This window comes from Kryptolebias marmoratus, linkage group LG5, assembly GCF_001649575.2.
Source record: "Kryptolebias marmoratus isolate JLee-2015 linkage group LG5, ASM164957v2, whole genome shotgun sequence".
Lineage (NCBI taxonomy): Eukaryota > Metazoa > Chordata > Actinopteri > Cyprinodontiformes > Rivulidae > Kryptolebias > Kryptolebias marmoratus.
The window spans coordinates 10216052-10231652 of NC_051434.1; the positions used below are offsets into that span (position 1 = coordinate 10216052).

General features: G+C 40.6%; 1 protein-coding gene across 1 annotated transcript; it reads left to right on the forward strand.

Moving 5' to 3' along the window:
- The first annotated feature begins 2488 nt into the window (after positions 1-2488).
- On the forward strand, positions 2489-15209 carry si:dkeyp-120h9.1 (uncharacterized protein LOC566469 homolog). The gene is made up of 12 exons (XM_017426793.3): positions 2489-2772; positions 6172-6485; positions 6720-6895; positions 7048-7190; positions 8300-8425; positions 9987-10131; positions 10273-10396; positions 10952-11055; positions 11148-11244; positions 11346-11495; positions 12029-12212; positions 13036-15209. Exons 2-12 carry the CDS (start codon positions 6357-6359, stop codon positions 13128-13130), a joined length of 1473 nt encoding a protein of 490 aa, XP_017282282.1. The 5' UTR covers positions 2489-2772; positions 6172-6356; the 3' UTR covers positions 13131-15209.
- The last annotated feature ends 392 nt before the right edge of the window (positions 15210-15601 follow it).

Sequence of the window (15601 nt, forward strand, 5' to 3'; positions counted from 1 at the left end):
AAATTTGAACAAACCTGAGTGCTTTTACAGTCGTACGACGGCTGCAGTCATTAAAACTTAAACCTGTGACTTACTGTAATAAAGATAAGAAAAATGCATATGTTATGAAAAAATAGTTTATGTAAAAAAATTAAATAAATTAATACAAATGTGAATTAGACTTGAAAGCATTATAAAAGTACACAGACACAAGTCTAAAAGTTTAATAAGACAAAATGACAAAAAATCTGCATTTTATTTCCACATTGTGTTTCATTTTGCATTTTGAAACCTAACCATGTGTATAATTATTAACAATAGATATTTAGTTTCCTATATTATTCTTGACGTCCATACTTTCTTTATTTGTTTGAATTTTGTTGTTTTAATTTCTCTGTTGTCAACAGACACTGTTATTCACCTCCCAGGGTTTTGATGTCAGAAACGTGTCGAGCGTTTTATTTTGAAAGGAATGACAGGAACAGTCATTAAACAACCCACCTGACTTCATGCCGAGCCAATGGAGATGCCTGAGAAGCGTCCTGTCACACTCCCTCCTGCCAGCTGAAGGTCTGACAGACCTCATGTCCTCTTAGATCCAGAGCTCAGGTCCTCCTCTGGCAGCTCTGGGTGTTTGTTTCTTTGTGAAGAGGTGAGCAGGTCCAAAGATAAAAAATAAATAAATAAATAAACACTCTGGATGTGCTGTTCCTGAAAAACAGCGACGCTTTCAGTGGCTGTAAATGTCTATTAATGAACCGAAGCTTTTCTACCACAAGGTGGCAGCAAATTCCAGTTTCTGAGCTGAACTGGTTTATAGTTTTAGAGAAAACCAACTAAATGTAAAGTCATTTTATTACTCAGAAGACAAGACTTTAGGTCAACATATAGTATCCATTTAATAATTATTCAGTTTGTAATCTGTTAGTAGTCTTGTAAACCCGTGCATCAGTCCTCATCATGCAGCCCAACACGGCTCAGAGCCAAAACACCAGATCCTTATCAAAAAGAATGTGCTTGCTCAGATAACAAAGCTGTTACTATTTATTTAAAATGTCCGCTCGGGCAACTAAAGAGCCACTGATTAACCAGGGCAGAGTTTTTAGTAGGGGATCTGAGAGGAGGGTGTAGATCAATGATTCCCAAAGTTGGGGTTGGGACCCCAAAGTGGGTCACCCAACACCAAGTAATAGCATAATGGATGTTAGGACTGTCTGTGTTGTCATTATGCTCTTATTTAATAGGCTCATTACCTTTTTTGGATATTTAAACAGCCAGCATATGGGGTCACACACCTTTGTCACTATTAATGTATGGGTCGAAAGCTGAAAAGTTTGGGAACCACTGGTGCAGATGACCACAGCATACCACTTAAAGCCGGATGCTGCAGAGACTATATATACTGCTCTGTTTTGTTTTATTGTTGCCCTAAGATAATAAAAAGAGATTGTTCAAAGAGATTCAGAGATTTTGAAAAATTACAAGCCTAGAAGTCGTTGAGGGAATGCATGTTGGAGTTGGAGACTAAGATTATTTTATGTAGAGGAGCGATGGAGTTGTAGCCATTTTGGTCAAACCTTGAAAACTATACATTTAGTGCAACCTCATGTCTCTGTGAAAAGTTAGTCCTTACATCTCAGCGAGGCTACCTGTACAAATAAGAGTTAGATGTCAAGCTCAGGATGTGTGTTGTGAATGACTCTCAGCTACTACCGTGTCAAATTTTAGCTCAGTGATTGTTAAACTGACTGAGTTACCACCTCTTCTGTGTGGGCTAAGGTCGATTAGCTGTGGTGGCCATCTTGAAATGGACTGACTCCAAAAGTTAATTAGTTGTGGATGCACATCTAGTGATTACTCTCCAAAGGTTTCATTAAAATCCGTTGAGTGGTTCATAAAATATTTTGCTATTTTGCACCAAATCTTAGCTGAGTATTTGTAAAACTGGATGAAATGTTGACATTTTTGTTTTTGCTTTTGTCGCTTAGCTGTGGATGTAATGATTACCTTCTGCAAGTTCCATTAAAGTTCGTTAAGTGGTTCATGAGATATTTTGCTAACAGACAGACATAATCGCCCTACTTAGCCTTTCACTCTCCTGCTATTTGCCATTTCTTGCCTTTAAGGTTCATGTGACTTCATCTGATCAGTTGCTTTTTTATGTATCATTTATTTTTTATTAAGCCCAGCTGTAAATGAGTAAAAGTGCAGACGCGTAACAAAAAATGAAAAGCTTCCTCCTCGGTTCTAATTGGCTGACGGAGGCGCACACCTGTGCCGCCACATCACCTTACTCGAATCGATGCGTTTGGCCGAGCAGAAAGTCTCTGCACCGTTTATTCACCGGCACAAACAACGGGGCGATGAGAGTGGGCGGAGTTCGCGCCACCTTCTAACGGCGACTCGGCCCCGAGCGTCTGCCGCGTACGCCCCGCCCACATCCAAACGGGTCGCGCACCGGCGGACCCGATAAGGAGCACCCCCCCCCTTCCTTCCACTCGGATTTTTAGCGCGTCTGCGTTAGTTGTCGCCCCGCCGAGCGAATAACTCGACTTTAGGTAGTTTAGGAACGACCTAAAAACAACTTAATACTTTAACTTCGACTTCTATTTAACCGCACGCCTCCCTCAGTCCTTGCCGGGTTTTGTCAGTGGGTGGTGTCCACCATCCTCCGGTGGCTGCTGATGAGGAGGAGCTTGAGCAGATGTTGCCCGAAGAAGTTAGTGACACATTCTTCAGACGCGGCACATGTGTTGGTGCTCGATCCTGCCGAGGATAGGGGGACCCTGCGAGGTAACTGGCTGTGTTTTGTTTGAATTACACCCATCTTTCAGCCTTTAAACACCGTCGACAGCGGCGTGTTTAATGGGGCTTCACTTTAACTTCCTTTAATAAACGTTAGCATGATATGTCGGTAACATCATGTATGTACATCACCAGCTGCTTGGTTTGTTAGCTAAAAGCTAAACATTTAGCTGCTTTGAGGGGACATTAAAACCGACTCCGTTTAGACTTATCATTCTTAGGTGATGAGTCAAAGCTTGAGCTGGAAAAAAACACTTAATTCATCCCCCTTTTTAAATGTGGTATTAGCCACCGGTGCTAACTCGGATACATCAACCTCCGGCTCGCGCTGATCACCCTGTAGCACGAGGCGGTTTGTGAAGCGGAAAAACACCGGGGGTGGGGGGGTTTGGGGTCGTCGTGGAACCCGAGCGTGTCAGTCCCGGATCGATTTTGGTTCTTTAAAAATGTCACGCAGGTAAGAAACGCTCAGGAGACGCGGAGCGTCCACGTTTCTGAGCGCCCATCATCCGACCGGTGTTCAGCCGAGCTTCGTGCCCCTCCGTCAGGCGAGGAGCGCGCCGCTCGGGGCTGCGCGCGCCTCGGGCGAACATGACGCAATGAGTTTTTCCTGTAGGGTTAGACAATATGAAAATCAAAATACTTTCTCTTTTTTTTGTCGGCTTTCTCACTGTCACCCGCCGACCTAAGGCGACAGAGGAGCGTTAATGTGTTTGTACTTGTCTGTTAGCAAAATATCTCGCGAACCACAGGGCGGATTTTATTGATACTCTCATAAACTAATCAATGGATGTCACCCCAATTCAAGATGGCTTCCACAGCTAACTCAGTTTTACAGATATTGGCCTGGTAGTAGCAGAGACTGATCCGCAACACCAACTGATCGCACAAGACCGGTATATTTAAAAATTTGCCACTTTCTATCACCCCTGCTCAGTCTGTTAGCAAAATATCTCTCAACCCACTGGACTGATCTTTACGAAACTTCCAAAAATGATAAACCTTTCAAACCAACTACAATCAAGATGGCTGCCACAGCCAACTAGCTTTTCAAGACCCCAAAATGGGAGCCGTTCAGTCAGTTTTACAGATCTTGTGCTGAAATTGGGCATGTTAGTAGCTGAGACTGATTCACAACACATAACTTGAGCAAAAACTTAAAAACTGTGTACGTCTGCAACTGATTAACTTTTGGAATCACGCCGGCTGCCGCGGCTAATCAACATTATTGACACAAATAGTTACAACTTTTGACAGATACTGAGCTGATGTTTGATATGGTAGTAGCTGAGAGAGTCCTCAAGGTTTGACAAACGGCTGCAGCTTCATCCCTTCTGATCCTAGACTGAGAGGCAATTTATCATTCTTTAAAGGGATGCCAGGTCTTTAATTACTCAAATGTATTATTTTGTTGTTTATGAATGTTTCAAGTCTGTATTTTTCTAAAGAAGAGTTTTTTTTAGTTTTGATGTTTAGATTTATGTCTTTAAGTTCTGCGAGTTCGGTTTATGTCATGGTATTTCTGTTTTTACTCTATACGTTGAGTTTTGTCTCCCTTCATCATGTTTTGTTTTGTGTTTTTTGTTTTGTCTGACCGCCACAGGGGTCCCTAAACACAGCTTTGTTGTAAACATATACACAGTGGTTAAATGATTTACTTGTAATTTGCTTACACTTTCTGGAAAGAAATCTGAACTTTGAGTAAAACCGGCTCAAAATTGTTACTTTTAGTTGACATATAACATGCAAAGAGGGTGTTTGTCTCGTTTTTCAAGGTAAAATGTTTCATTAGTAAAGCTCAGGAATAAACTTCTGTATAAATCTAAAGGCTCCAGATATCAGACTCACAGATGTGGTGTATTTAAGACCCGTCTGTAAAATCCTTTTTCATTTTTCTGATTTCAAACACAAACATATTTTGACCTAACAGAATAGTAGAAATGTTAAAAGTTAAGATTAAACTTAGATATTATTCAAGTTTCCAGTAACTTTAGTTTTGTCAGTGAGGGTTGGCTGTTTTCACCACAGGGACATAATCCAACATTACAAACTGTTCAGTCGTTTTAGACGTGAGAATAAGCCGGTTTTATTCTTAAAGGTATTGAGTTTTAATCACGTCGTAATAATTATAGTAGCTGAGTAACTTGTGTGTTTTCTGTATGAAAAGGGGACGTGCAAACAGCACGTGTTGTGGAAGTTGTTGGATGTTTCCCGAACTCATAAACAGCGGTGGAGGACGTTGGCTGCAGGAGCCATATTGGCTTAAAGATGAGGAACAGATGCTTACATAATTTAATTTATTTAATAAGAGGGGAGGACGGACTTGGCTTCATCCAGTCTTTAACAGACCGGCGCCAAGTCCTAGTCGTGATAATTTGAGGTTAAAACTTTGTAGCGTTTCTTTTTAAAAGTGATAAACATTTCATGCTTTGCTGCAGTGAATAAAACGAGACAAAGATAAGACATCTTCTGTTTTGGATCATTGAAACTTTTCAATGGACACCTTTGTATCGTTGTTTTCACGCCTAAAGTCATTTCCAAATCTGTTTCTTTTATCAGAGTATTTCTTGTAAACATCTTCACTGGTGGTGTATGTAAAGGCCAGTATTATAATTATTGGTGTTGATAATAATATAAACGAAACTTATCATTTGCATGATTTTAGAATACTGTTCCTAAACCTCTTAAGTCCATCACAAATATATTACTGATCATTCTTTGTTCTTTGAGTTTTTAGTCTGTTCAGACAGACTTTTAAAGTCTCCTGAAGTCTGTGTCAGTGTTAGAGATGTATATTATCTAAAGTCTAAAGTCGAAAGTAAGTAGTCTTCAGCCATAAAATTTAAACCGTCTTGTTTTCAGCTGTCTGTAACAAGCTGTTGTCAGACAGGTTTGTTTTAAAACTCTCTAATAGCTTCAACTCGGTGGCCTTCAGAAAAATGTCTTTCTTTGAGTTTCGTGGTAGCTAAATATGTACGGCCTGTTGTAAAACACAGCTCAGATTGTTTTACATTGCTCTTCAATGAGGTCAGACCCAAATAACAATTAGTTTAAATCTTTAAATTTGGCTTCTAATAGCGCCTTTTTTATTCCACGGCACTGTGGCGTACAGCACAGGTTTTTAAAAAATGTTTGAAGTTTTTTATCTGGCACAAAAATTATTCTGATAAATTTTCTTGAGCTGAAAACTCCAAATCATGTGATTGATACACCTGTATGACCGACTGACTGATACACCTGCATGACCGACTGACTGATACACCTGTATGTCTGACTGACCGATACACCTGTGTGACCGATTGACCGGACATCCCGAGTTCGTTCCAAATCTCCGAACACGTGAGGCACGTTTATGACGAGGCTGTATGTCCTTGTTTTTGTTTGCAGAGTATCCCAGTGGAGAAGTACGCCTTGGGTTCAATGGCTGTTTGAAATGGACACAACCTTGGCCTCTTTGTGACCTCCCCACCAACCTCCCCCTTTTCTTTTTTTGCCCTGTGCTTCCACCTCTGTCGGTCCCCGTGAATCTTTCCCCGCCAGGACTGAGGGCTTGAAGCTGCGAACGCCTCAGGATGGTTGCTGAAGTAGACTCGGCTTCTGTAGGCAGCGGCGTTAGGCTGAAACAGGAGATTTCCCTCCTCCACGGGGTCTGCCTCATTGTGGGAAATATGATTGGCTCTGGGATCTTCGTCTCACCTAAGGTAAGAGTCCGAGCTTCTTTAAAATTCCAGCACCGACATCCACGGACCTTCAGCTCTGTGTTGCATCATATTTAGGATAAAAAAGTGCAGCTTTAAATCTCATCTATCATTGTTTTTTAATTCAGTTGATCGTTATGTGGTTCAGTTTACATAAAGATCTTTCCATCTTTGTTTTGATATGCAAGTCGTGTTGCCCGATGTTTTTACTGATTCTCCACCTGTGTGTCTTTGCAGGGAGTTCTCATGTACACAGGCTCTTTTGGCTTGTCTCTGATAGTGTGGACCATCGGTGGGATATTCTCCGTGTTCGGAGCGTTGTGCTACGCCGAGCTTGGCACCACCATCCGGAAGTCTGGAGCTTCCTACGCCTACATCCTGGAGGCCTTTGGAGGCTTCTTGGCTTTTATTCGGTTTGTAGAAACTCTTCTTGTTTGTTTTTAATTGATCAAACACTGCATATAATCTGAACCAAACCTGTGTGTTTTGTGTATTCATTGTGTAGACATTACAGGCATGTTAGAATAAAAATTCATCATTCATTAATCTGTCTTTTCTGTGTCAGGCTGTGGACGTCCCTGTTGATAGTAGAACCAGCCTGTCAGGCTGTGATCGCCTTGACCTTCTCCAACTACTTGGTCCAACCCTTCTATCCCACCTGCTCAGCCCCTTATCACGCCGTCCGCCTTTTTGCCGCCGCCATCATATGTAAGGCTTTTCCCATGCTCTTCATCCCAGCTGTTATTTGGGTGGTAAATAGACACGTGGGCTGACAGAAGTCGTGGTGTGCTTGCAAAAATGTGTACAGATAATAAGGGTAACCTTTTTGCCAACTACAAACCAAACAAAGTTTGATATTTAAGACAATTGGGTCTCTGAATCGCTTAAATGGCACAACATATGTGAAGTCCAACTGCTTTGCAAGTGTAAATTGGTTCTGTCATTACTTTGTGTGCATTTATTTAAGCTGCTGGCAACAAAGTAAATAAGGAAAAATCTTTTTATGTAAATTAGTACTTTATAAATATTTTTGCAGTTAATTGCTGTTCCTCAAACAATCGGCTTTATCTAACTGATCCTTCTGTGTTGCTAAACAATTGTTAACACAGAAGGATCATAAAACTTGAACTTCCTCTTCCATGAAACGTCTCTGAGATGTTCTTCAGGACCACCTGGCTGCAACTTTTGAGGCTTTGGCATCAAAACACAACTTTTTAATCCAGTCTTTCCTTCTGCATTTAAAGAATATGTTTATGACTACAGTTTAAATTCAGATTAATGCCTCCTTAAAGCTGCCTTGCTTTGTAAATGCACTAGGTGAGGCTTTGCAGCGCTAAACTGAGGTATGAATGTAATGCAAACCCCAGCAGTCGAGTCTTAAACCTTCAGGCTTGGGTTTGTTTAGAGAGCATAGTGCGTTTCCCCCTGACAGAGCGGTAAAATATGCGGCAGAGCAGGTTGTAAACAGATCAGGTTTATTCGAAAGTTGAACCGCTGCTGCCGATTCGCATAAAACGCCTTTGATGATTAATCAGTGCTCTTATTCTTGCGCAGGCAGTTTGAAATCATTCTCCTTTTCATGTACCTGGATGTCTAAACACATAATCTTCCTGAAAATTGAACGTCTCATTCAATATTGTACACGCAGATCTCTTTTTAAGTGGATTCAGTGAACGTGTGGTGCATGACTCTGACAAAACGGGAATGATTTTCTTCGGAAGTTCTTTAAGTGACAGTCTTTGCTCTAATTTTCCCTGCTTTTATTCATCACTCTTTGTTTTGTAGAGTGATTTATTTTCCGTCTTCCTGTCCGTCAGGTTTGCTCACTGCCGTGAACTGCATGAAAGTAAAATGGGGTGCGATTCTTCAGGTCGTCTCCACCGTAGCCAAGGTCCTCGCTCTCATCGTCATAATCATCACCGGCCTGGTTAAGCTGGGACAAGGTATTGTCCTATTGACGTGTTACAAATAAAAGCGTTTTATGACACTTCTCAGAACTGGAGGCGCGAGACAATGCAGCATTGTTCTGCATTACAGCTGGAAGGCTGTTCAGAGTTACTGATTAGCCTGTCAGCAGTCTGTGCAGAAACACCACCTTGTAGAAAAGATTACTTTGATTTAAACTTTTTAGTTTAATGCAGATTTGTGCCTTTAGCAGTGACTGTGCAATAAAAGATTTTTCTCATTTAAATCAACACTATGGTGGATACGCACTGAACTGTCTCTTACTCACCTTATCTAGTCTTTAAAATTTAGTTTCTGAACATATTTTAGCAGTGTTGTTGCATCCTTTTTTCATTTATGTCAGAACTGTAAGGCCCCGTAGAAATGTTTGCTGCATTTATCACAATTATTGCTTTTATTCAGTCAACCAAACTAATCTGGTTAACTCGCAGCCGAACCCCGAGAGATCTGTAGCAGCAAAAATAATCAACAAGTAGTGAGATGTCTGTTTCAAAGAATCACGAGAAAGATCGATCTTTGTCTTTGAAAAAGAATTTTATTCCGAAGGCAAACGAGCGTTCGGAGATCCCACTCACTGAGCTCAGTCAGGAGAAGAGGCCCGAAAGAAAAACAATGTACAGTTTTATAAGGAGACTTTATTACATAATTTTTCAGTCACACTTTTTCATAGTTACTGAGCAGCTTCGCTTCTCACAAAGAAGATCTGATAATACAGAATTCCAGAAGGGAGGACCAGAGTCTTCCTCAGTTCCCACATAGAACAGAGAACAGAAGCATTTCAAACCTTGATACAAAACATAACAGTTAGAAGAAGAATAACGTCATTTAGTCTTCACTTGTGCAGGCAAGAATCATAATTATTGTTATACATTTTACTATTAAAAAGAACAACGTTAAAATTTTCCATTACAGATCAGGTCTGCAGACGGACCTTTCTCAGTCCTTCCCTCTGATCAGGTGTTTTGATTTGTATTTAATTCGATTTCTCAGTCAGTTTGAGGCTTAAAGCATTAAATATTATTTTCTGTCGTAACACTGAGCCTGGAGTTTTTTTTAGTTTTCTGTTTGTATTGGTTAACAATATTTAAAACATTTTTATATTCTCTGTAAAATGTAAAAAAGGAAGGAAGTCACACAAAGAAATGTTTTTTTTTCTTCTCTATATAAACAAACTTGAGTTTCTCCAGCTGATTCGTTGACTAGGACCTGATTTGTTTTGTGTAGCCTAACAAGAAGTTACTCATTGTGAATTAATTTCATATAAATGAACTGAGTGATAGTTTAAATCTGTGATAATTTAATGGCTCAGAGTCTTAACTCGAGCATCATATGATGGTACCTAGATGCAGGTATTTTCTCAAACTGTGTGTATTTATTGACTAGATTTATGTATTTAAATCAAATAAAGCCTGGATTAAAAAGATCACTAGATTCAGTTTAGTTTTCAGAACAGCTGCTTGGATTTTGACTGAATAACTTAAAAGACATCTGCAGCACTCAGTCTCAGATGGTGACAGCGTTGTCCTTGTGTTTGAGCAGGTTTTGACCAGAATTTTCAGGACTCGTTCAAAGACTCCAAGCTGAACCCTGGTGATATGGCTCTCGCCCTCTACTCGGCGCTCTACTCCTACTCCGGCTGGGACACGCTCAACTTTATCACAGAGGAGATCAAGAACCCAGAGAGGTGTGGCGTTGCATTTTTCATATTTATTAAAATAATTAATTTTAGTCACATGACCACATGCAGTGCAGGGTTTTTTGAAAAATGCATGTTTAACTTTGAATAAATCTCGTCTAGATGCTATAAAATCCTTCTCCTCCGTAGGAATCTACCCTTGTCCATTGCGATTTCCATGCCCATCGTCACGATAATCTACATCTTGACCAATGTAGCGTACTATGTCGTCATGGATGCAGACACGGTGCTCAGCAGTGAAGCTGTTGCTGTGGTGAGTGTGTGATGTTAATCATCCAACAGTTTGACCACGTGGACACTAACTAAACCTCGTCATTGAGCTGCATTTACACATGTGTTGAGCCTTATGGAAAAATCAGGTTTAGGTCTTTATGTTTTGTTTTTATTGTAATCATTTCCTCTCTGGTAGTCACAAGCATCTGGCTCTGCTGCATCCTCGTGCTTATCTGTGACCGTAGGAGCCGAGACTGCAGCAGCCTCGTTTAGCTAAAGACGTTAGAGGAGCAGCAGGAAGTTCATGATCTCATTAGGCCTCTGATGGAGGAAGAGCTGTACTTGTGCCTGTTGTCATTGCCATTAGAGGATCGTTTTATTGGAGTGTTTACTGTGATGGTTTACAAATGTTGTCATCACGTCACGAGCGCTGTGCCCCTTGAAATTAGGTGAAGTAACATCAAACTTTTTGCAGGAATTGTAGAGTAGGGATTGGGTTTTAGTTTTTCCTAGAAACTATTGAAGCCTAAGATATGTGTCTGAATCTCACCTGAGAGCGTGTCGGTGATAAACGCTGTTCTGAATCCTTTCTCAGACGTTTGCAGACGAGGTGCTGGGCTGGGCACGATGGCTGATCCCCATTTCTGTGGCCATTTCCTGCTACGGAGGCCTCAACTCCTCCATCATTGCTGCCTCCAGGTCTGTGAACACACCCAGATTTCTGTCTTAAAGACCTGGTTGACTTTACCAATAATATTTTGAGCAAATCAATAATCCGTTTTCTGTTGCAGGTTGATTTTTGTTGGGTCCAGAGAAGGCCACCTTCCTAATGTCCTGTGCATGATCCACATCAAGTGCTACACTCCAATCCCAGCACTGCTTTTTAATGTTAGTCTTTCACTGTTTTAGTGAGTTTTGACTCATTCCAGTTTTTTTCCCTTTTCTCAAATGTAACATTTTGTCTCGTTTGTGTGTGGTTCTTCTCCCAGGGTGCCATGTCTCTGTTGTACCTGTCTGTGCCCGATGTCTACCAGCTGATCAACTACTTCAGTTTTAATTACTGGCTCTTCATCGGCATGTCCATAGCCAGTCAGATCTACCTTCGCTTCAAAGCTCCTGATATGCCGCGACCCGTTAAGGTAGCAGAACCTGTGGCAGCACGAGTTGTGTTGTGCTAGACTTAAACTCGAATAACACTCATTTTTACATTTTTACTAAACCACTCTGTGCGGTGCACAAGTAAGCTGTGTTTGAAGCAGTTCTTCACATTTTGTTTACATGAAATTTTTAAAAATTAAATGCCGAGCCTGCAGCTGCAGCGGTTCTAAAGATATAATGTCATTCCTCTGTTGGCTAAGAGAACAAGGATAAAAAAGGCTGTATGTTATCTTTACATTTCTTGTTCACTTGGTGAGAAATTAATTTACTTTTGCGTACTCATCAGTACCTGCAGCTCTGTAGGTCTGATCATCATCAGTCGTAGCTTCAGTAATGAGTCCTGACAGTGTTTCGAAGCCCCTGATGTTTCAAACCTGATAACTTGGAATATTTAATTATCTTAATCCTACAGGTAGCTGCATTGCAGAGCAACCAGGATTACAATGGAAGCATCAGAAAAATTGGAATAATCTTTTTAAATGTTTCTTTTTTCTCTCTCTCATCTCTCCTGCAGCTCTCCTTGTTCTTCCCAATAGTTTACTGCTTGTGCAGCATTTTCCTGCTGGTGGTTCCTCTCTACAGTGACACCATCAACTCCCTTGTTGGGATCACCGTTGCTCTGTCGGGGGCACCGGTCTACTATGTCTGCTTCCACCTGCCGCCCACCTCCAGGCCAGCCTTCCTCGTCAAAACGCTCAGTAAGAACGACCGCGCCGAATGTGGGCGTAGTAGATCGGTCGGCACAGATCCTGGAAGTTTGAATATCTGTTGCAAATGATCTTTCATGTTACTGAAGAGTTTTACTTTGTGCCCAGTTGGGAAAATTTTGGATCATTTAGCACAGGGGTGGCCATCCCTGGTCCTCAAGGGCCACCATCCTGCATGTTTTCCTTGTTTCTCTGCTCCAACACACCTGATTCAGTGGTTAAATCACCTCTTCATGTTCTGCAGAAGCCTGTTAATCCCCCATTGATTCAAATCAGGTGTACTACTGTACTCAGATTTACATTTAATTTAAAGAGAACTGGATTTTCCAATGAACAGAAAAGCATCAGCTTGTATTTTGAGTGACATCTTTATATTTCTCTAGCGGTCAAATCTGAGCTCAGATATTTCCCGTTTCTTTTAATATTTTTTTTTATCGTATTTTCCTTTTCTTGAAGTCCCAACCCAAGCAGCACAGAGGAACAGGAACAGGTTTTCTCCTGAATGTTATGAATCGCTTTCATGAGTGGATTATTAGTTGCTTTCGTACAAACCAGCTTCCATAGATCCAAGTAAAAATGCTGTGAATTGGTGATTAGTGGGATTAAGATTAGAGTTTCAAAGTTCAGTGAGAAGTCTACGAACTAAATGACTCTAATATTTAAACCTCGTGTTTAATCCTGTCAAACTTTATGCTAAATGGTTAAAACGAGGAATCCTGTGAGCTTAACACCAGTATTTGTTTTAAGTATATATTTGCCGTTTTCACAAGCTCCCCTTGAGATTTTTCCATATGTTTTTCCCATCTCTCTGCAGATAAGGTTTCTCTGGTCACCCAGAAGCTCTGCATGTGTTGCGTGGCCTCGCCAGATATCGATCTTGACAACATAGACCCTGAAAAGATCGAATGATCGAAACCAAACAAAGGGCTCCGTGGGAAGAACCGCGCAGGAACGGGACGAACGAGAAAATGGAAGCTGTGAGTTTCAGACCGCCTGGATTTGGATGATTGTTGTCTGAACGTATGGGGACAGAAAAAAATAAAAAGATAAATAAAAACCCGAGGAGCTGGAGCTCCTCCCGTGGCGTTAGAAACCAGCAGGACGTTTCACGTGCTTCAACACAAAGGCCCAGCTCTGGGTGTTTGTTTGTGATTAAGAGATTATTGTTGCCTGAATGGCAGCAACAAAGTCACTCTTTTTTTTGTTTTTGTTTTTTAAACCTCTTGGTGGCACTCGATGAACAGCAGCACTTTTGCACAGCTTTCACTTGTTTTTGTCGGTTTGTGGATTAAGAGAAGTTTTATTCTGTTACTGAAGGACCAAATATACATGTAGAAGTTTTACTTTAGTTTGTTTCGAAGGAGGAGGAGATTCTGGACGAAAAGTGCCGTTATTTCTCGCAATCTTTAGTTGCCTTCACTCATAGGTTTTTCCCAAAGAAACTTTTGTTCTTGTATAACTTGAATCATAAATCTAACACTCTGTTTTTATTTCGCCATCTACATAACGTCATGTGTTTTGTGTTTAAAGTCAAATTTTTTTGATTTCTTAAACGTCAAGTTTGATTTTCAGATTCGCTCCAACTTTAGCTAATGTTGACGTCCATCAACAAGCTAAAAGTTCATTTACCGGTTTGTTTACATCATTTTTTTTGTTTAGGTCACGCTTGTTGATGTTGCCTCTTTTTATCCATTTCTAATCAAAGGGACAGTTCAGACATTTTGAAGTGGGCTTCTATGGGAAGGTTAATTGTTTTCCTTTTTTTAGCTGGATCGACCTCAGTTTGGCGTTTCGGACCACCTGAGACCAAAGTAGATTCTTGCCGTCCTTTAATATGACTCCAGTTGCTGCGACCTGGGGCCTTTTCCTGACAGAAATTCCCCAGGCCGCACAACAAAACTCCAGCCGTTACCCGCTGCGGCCGTTAACTCCTGGACGTGACCGCAGGATTCTGTGTAAAACTCCACGCAATGTGAAAATGATGCCTGTTTTAAAGGTTTTCTCTGAAAAACCGGGAGACCTGCTCAGACCAGCCATTAGCTCATCATCCTGGTCAGAATTAAACCCTTTCTCCAAACAAACAGGTAAGATGGTCACTATTCGAATCCCTTCCACAGTAGCCCTCTCCACCAGATCTGAACTGTTCTGTTAAGTATCAGACGTTGAAGCAGTTTTAAGAGTTTACTGTTTTGTTTTTTTTGCTCAGATTCTGTAGAAGCACACCTCAGGACCAACCATGCTAATGTTCTCATGCTGCTGTTGATTCTTCTCTCCTTCCAGTACATGAACACATGAATTATCCCGTTTGGGCTTGTGTCTTCGCTGTACGTGAGCAAACATCTGGAGCTTTTTTTCCTTTCCTGCTCGCTGGGTGTTTTGCAGCTGTACGACGTTGAGTTCCAGGTAGTAAAAGAAAAATCAAACGTTGCTGTTTATCCTCATGAGGTGTATGTGCCTTCAAGGTCCTGTCTGTTTCAGGTGTTGTAACGTTGTTGTGTTTGTGCTGGAAACGCTGCACACAATCACCGCTTTAGTTTCTCAAATGTTCTTCTGCTTGTTGTTTTTGTTGCTTCAGGTCGGCTCGTATCAGACAGACAGACAGTAGAGTTGAGATTATTTTGTCTGCAGCTGGATTTAAAGGTCCTTTTTTGTTTTTTTTTATCTTGACCTGAGCTATCAGAAGCACACAGATGTAGTTTATTTGCTTTCTCTGGGATTCTAGACATCATTGAAACCAAACTAGTGAGGATGTGTTTAAAGTAAACAAAAGTTCCATATTTACTGTGTTTCCACAAATGAACTCGTATTTAAATGCAGGAAGTGAGCGTTGCAATATAAACTTGTATTTGTCGTTTTAGTGGTACCAAATGTTTAAAATGTTTTGGAATAAATGGTTTGACTCTTGTGTGAACAGACCAAATGAAATAATTGTATTTACTCAGAAGATGTTTTATCCAAATAAAGCAACGTCCAGATGTGGATTATAGACTTTACTGCCTCCGACTCTTCTCTGGTTTCAGTAAGAAGCTCTTTTTGTCAGGAGAGGTCACTGTTTCCCAACGACTGCTTTAAGAAATCACAATTACTGCTTGAACCTTTGAAACTTTCTGCACACTTTGCTAAAAAAACAATTTAAACCGTAAGAGTTTTCCATGTATGTATCGTTGTTTTGACATGAAATTATTTTTTGGAGGATCCTTTGTAAAAATAAATATGATGTAAACATAAAAGAATAAAATATATTTGCAGCAGCATCAACACATTTTATCTAAATCTGTTGATGTGATTCATCTGTCAGGAAAAGTGCATTTTAGCCAAAACTTAAGAACTAAATCTATACGGTTTTATAATCAATATTATTTATAACTATGTCCAAAAAC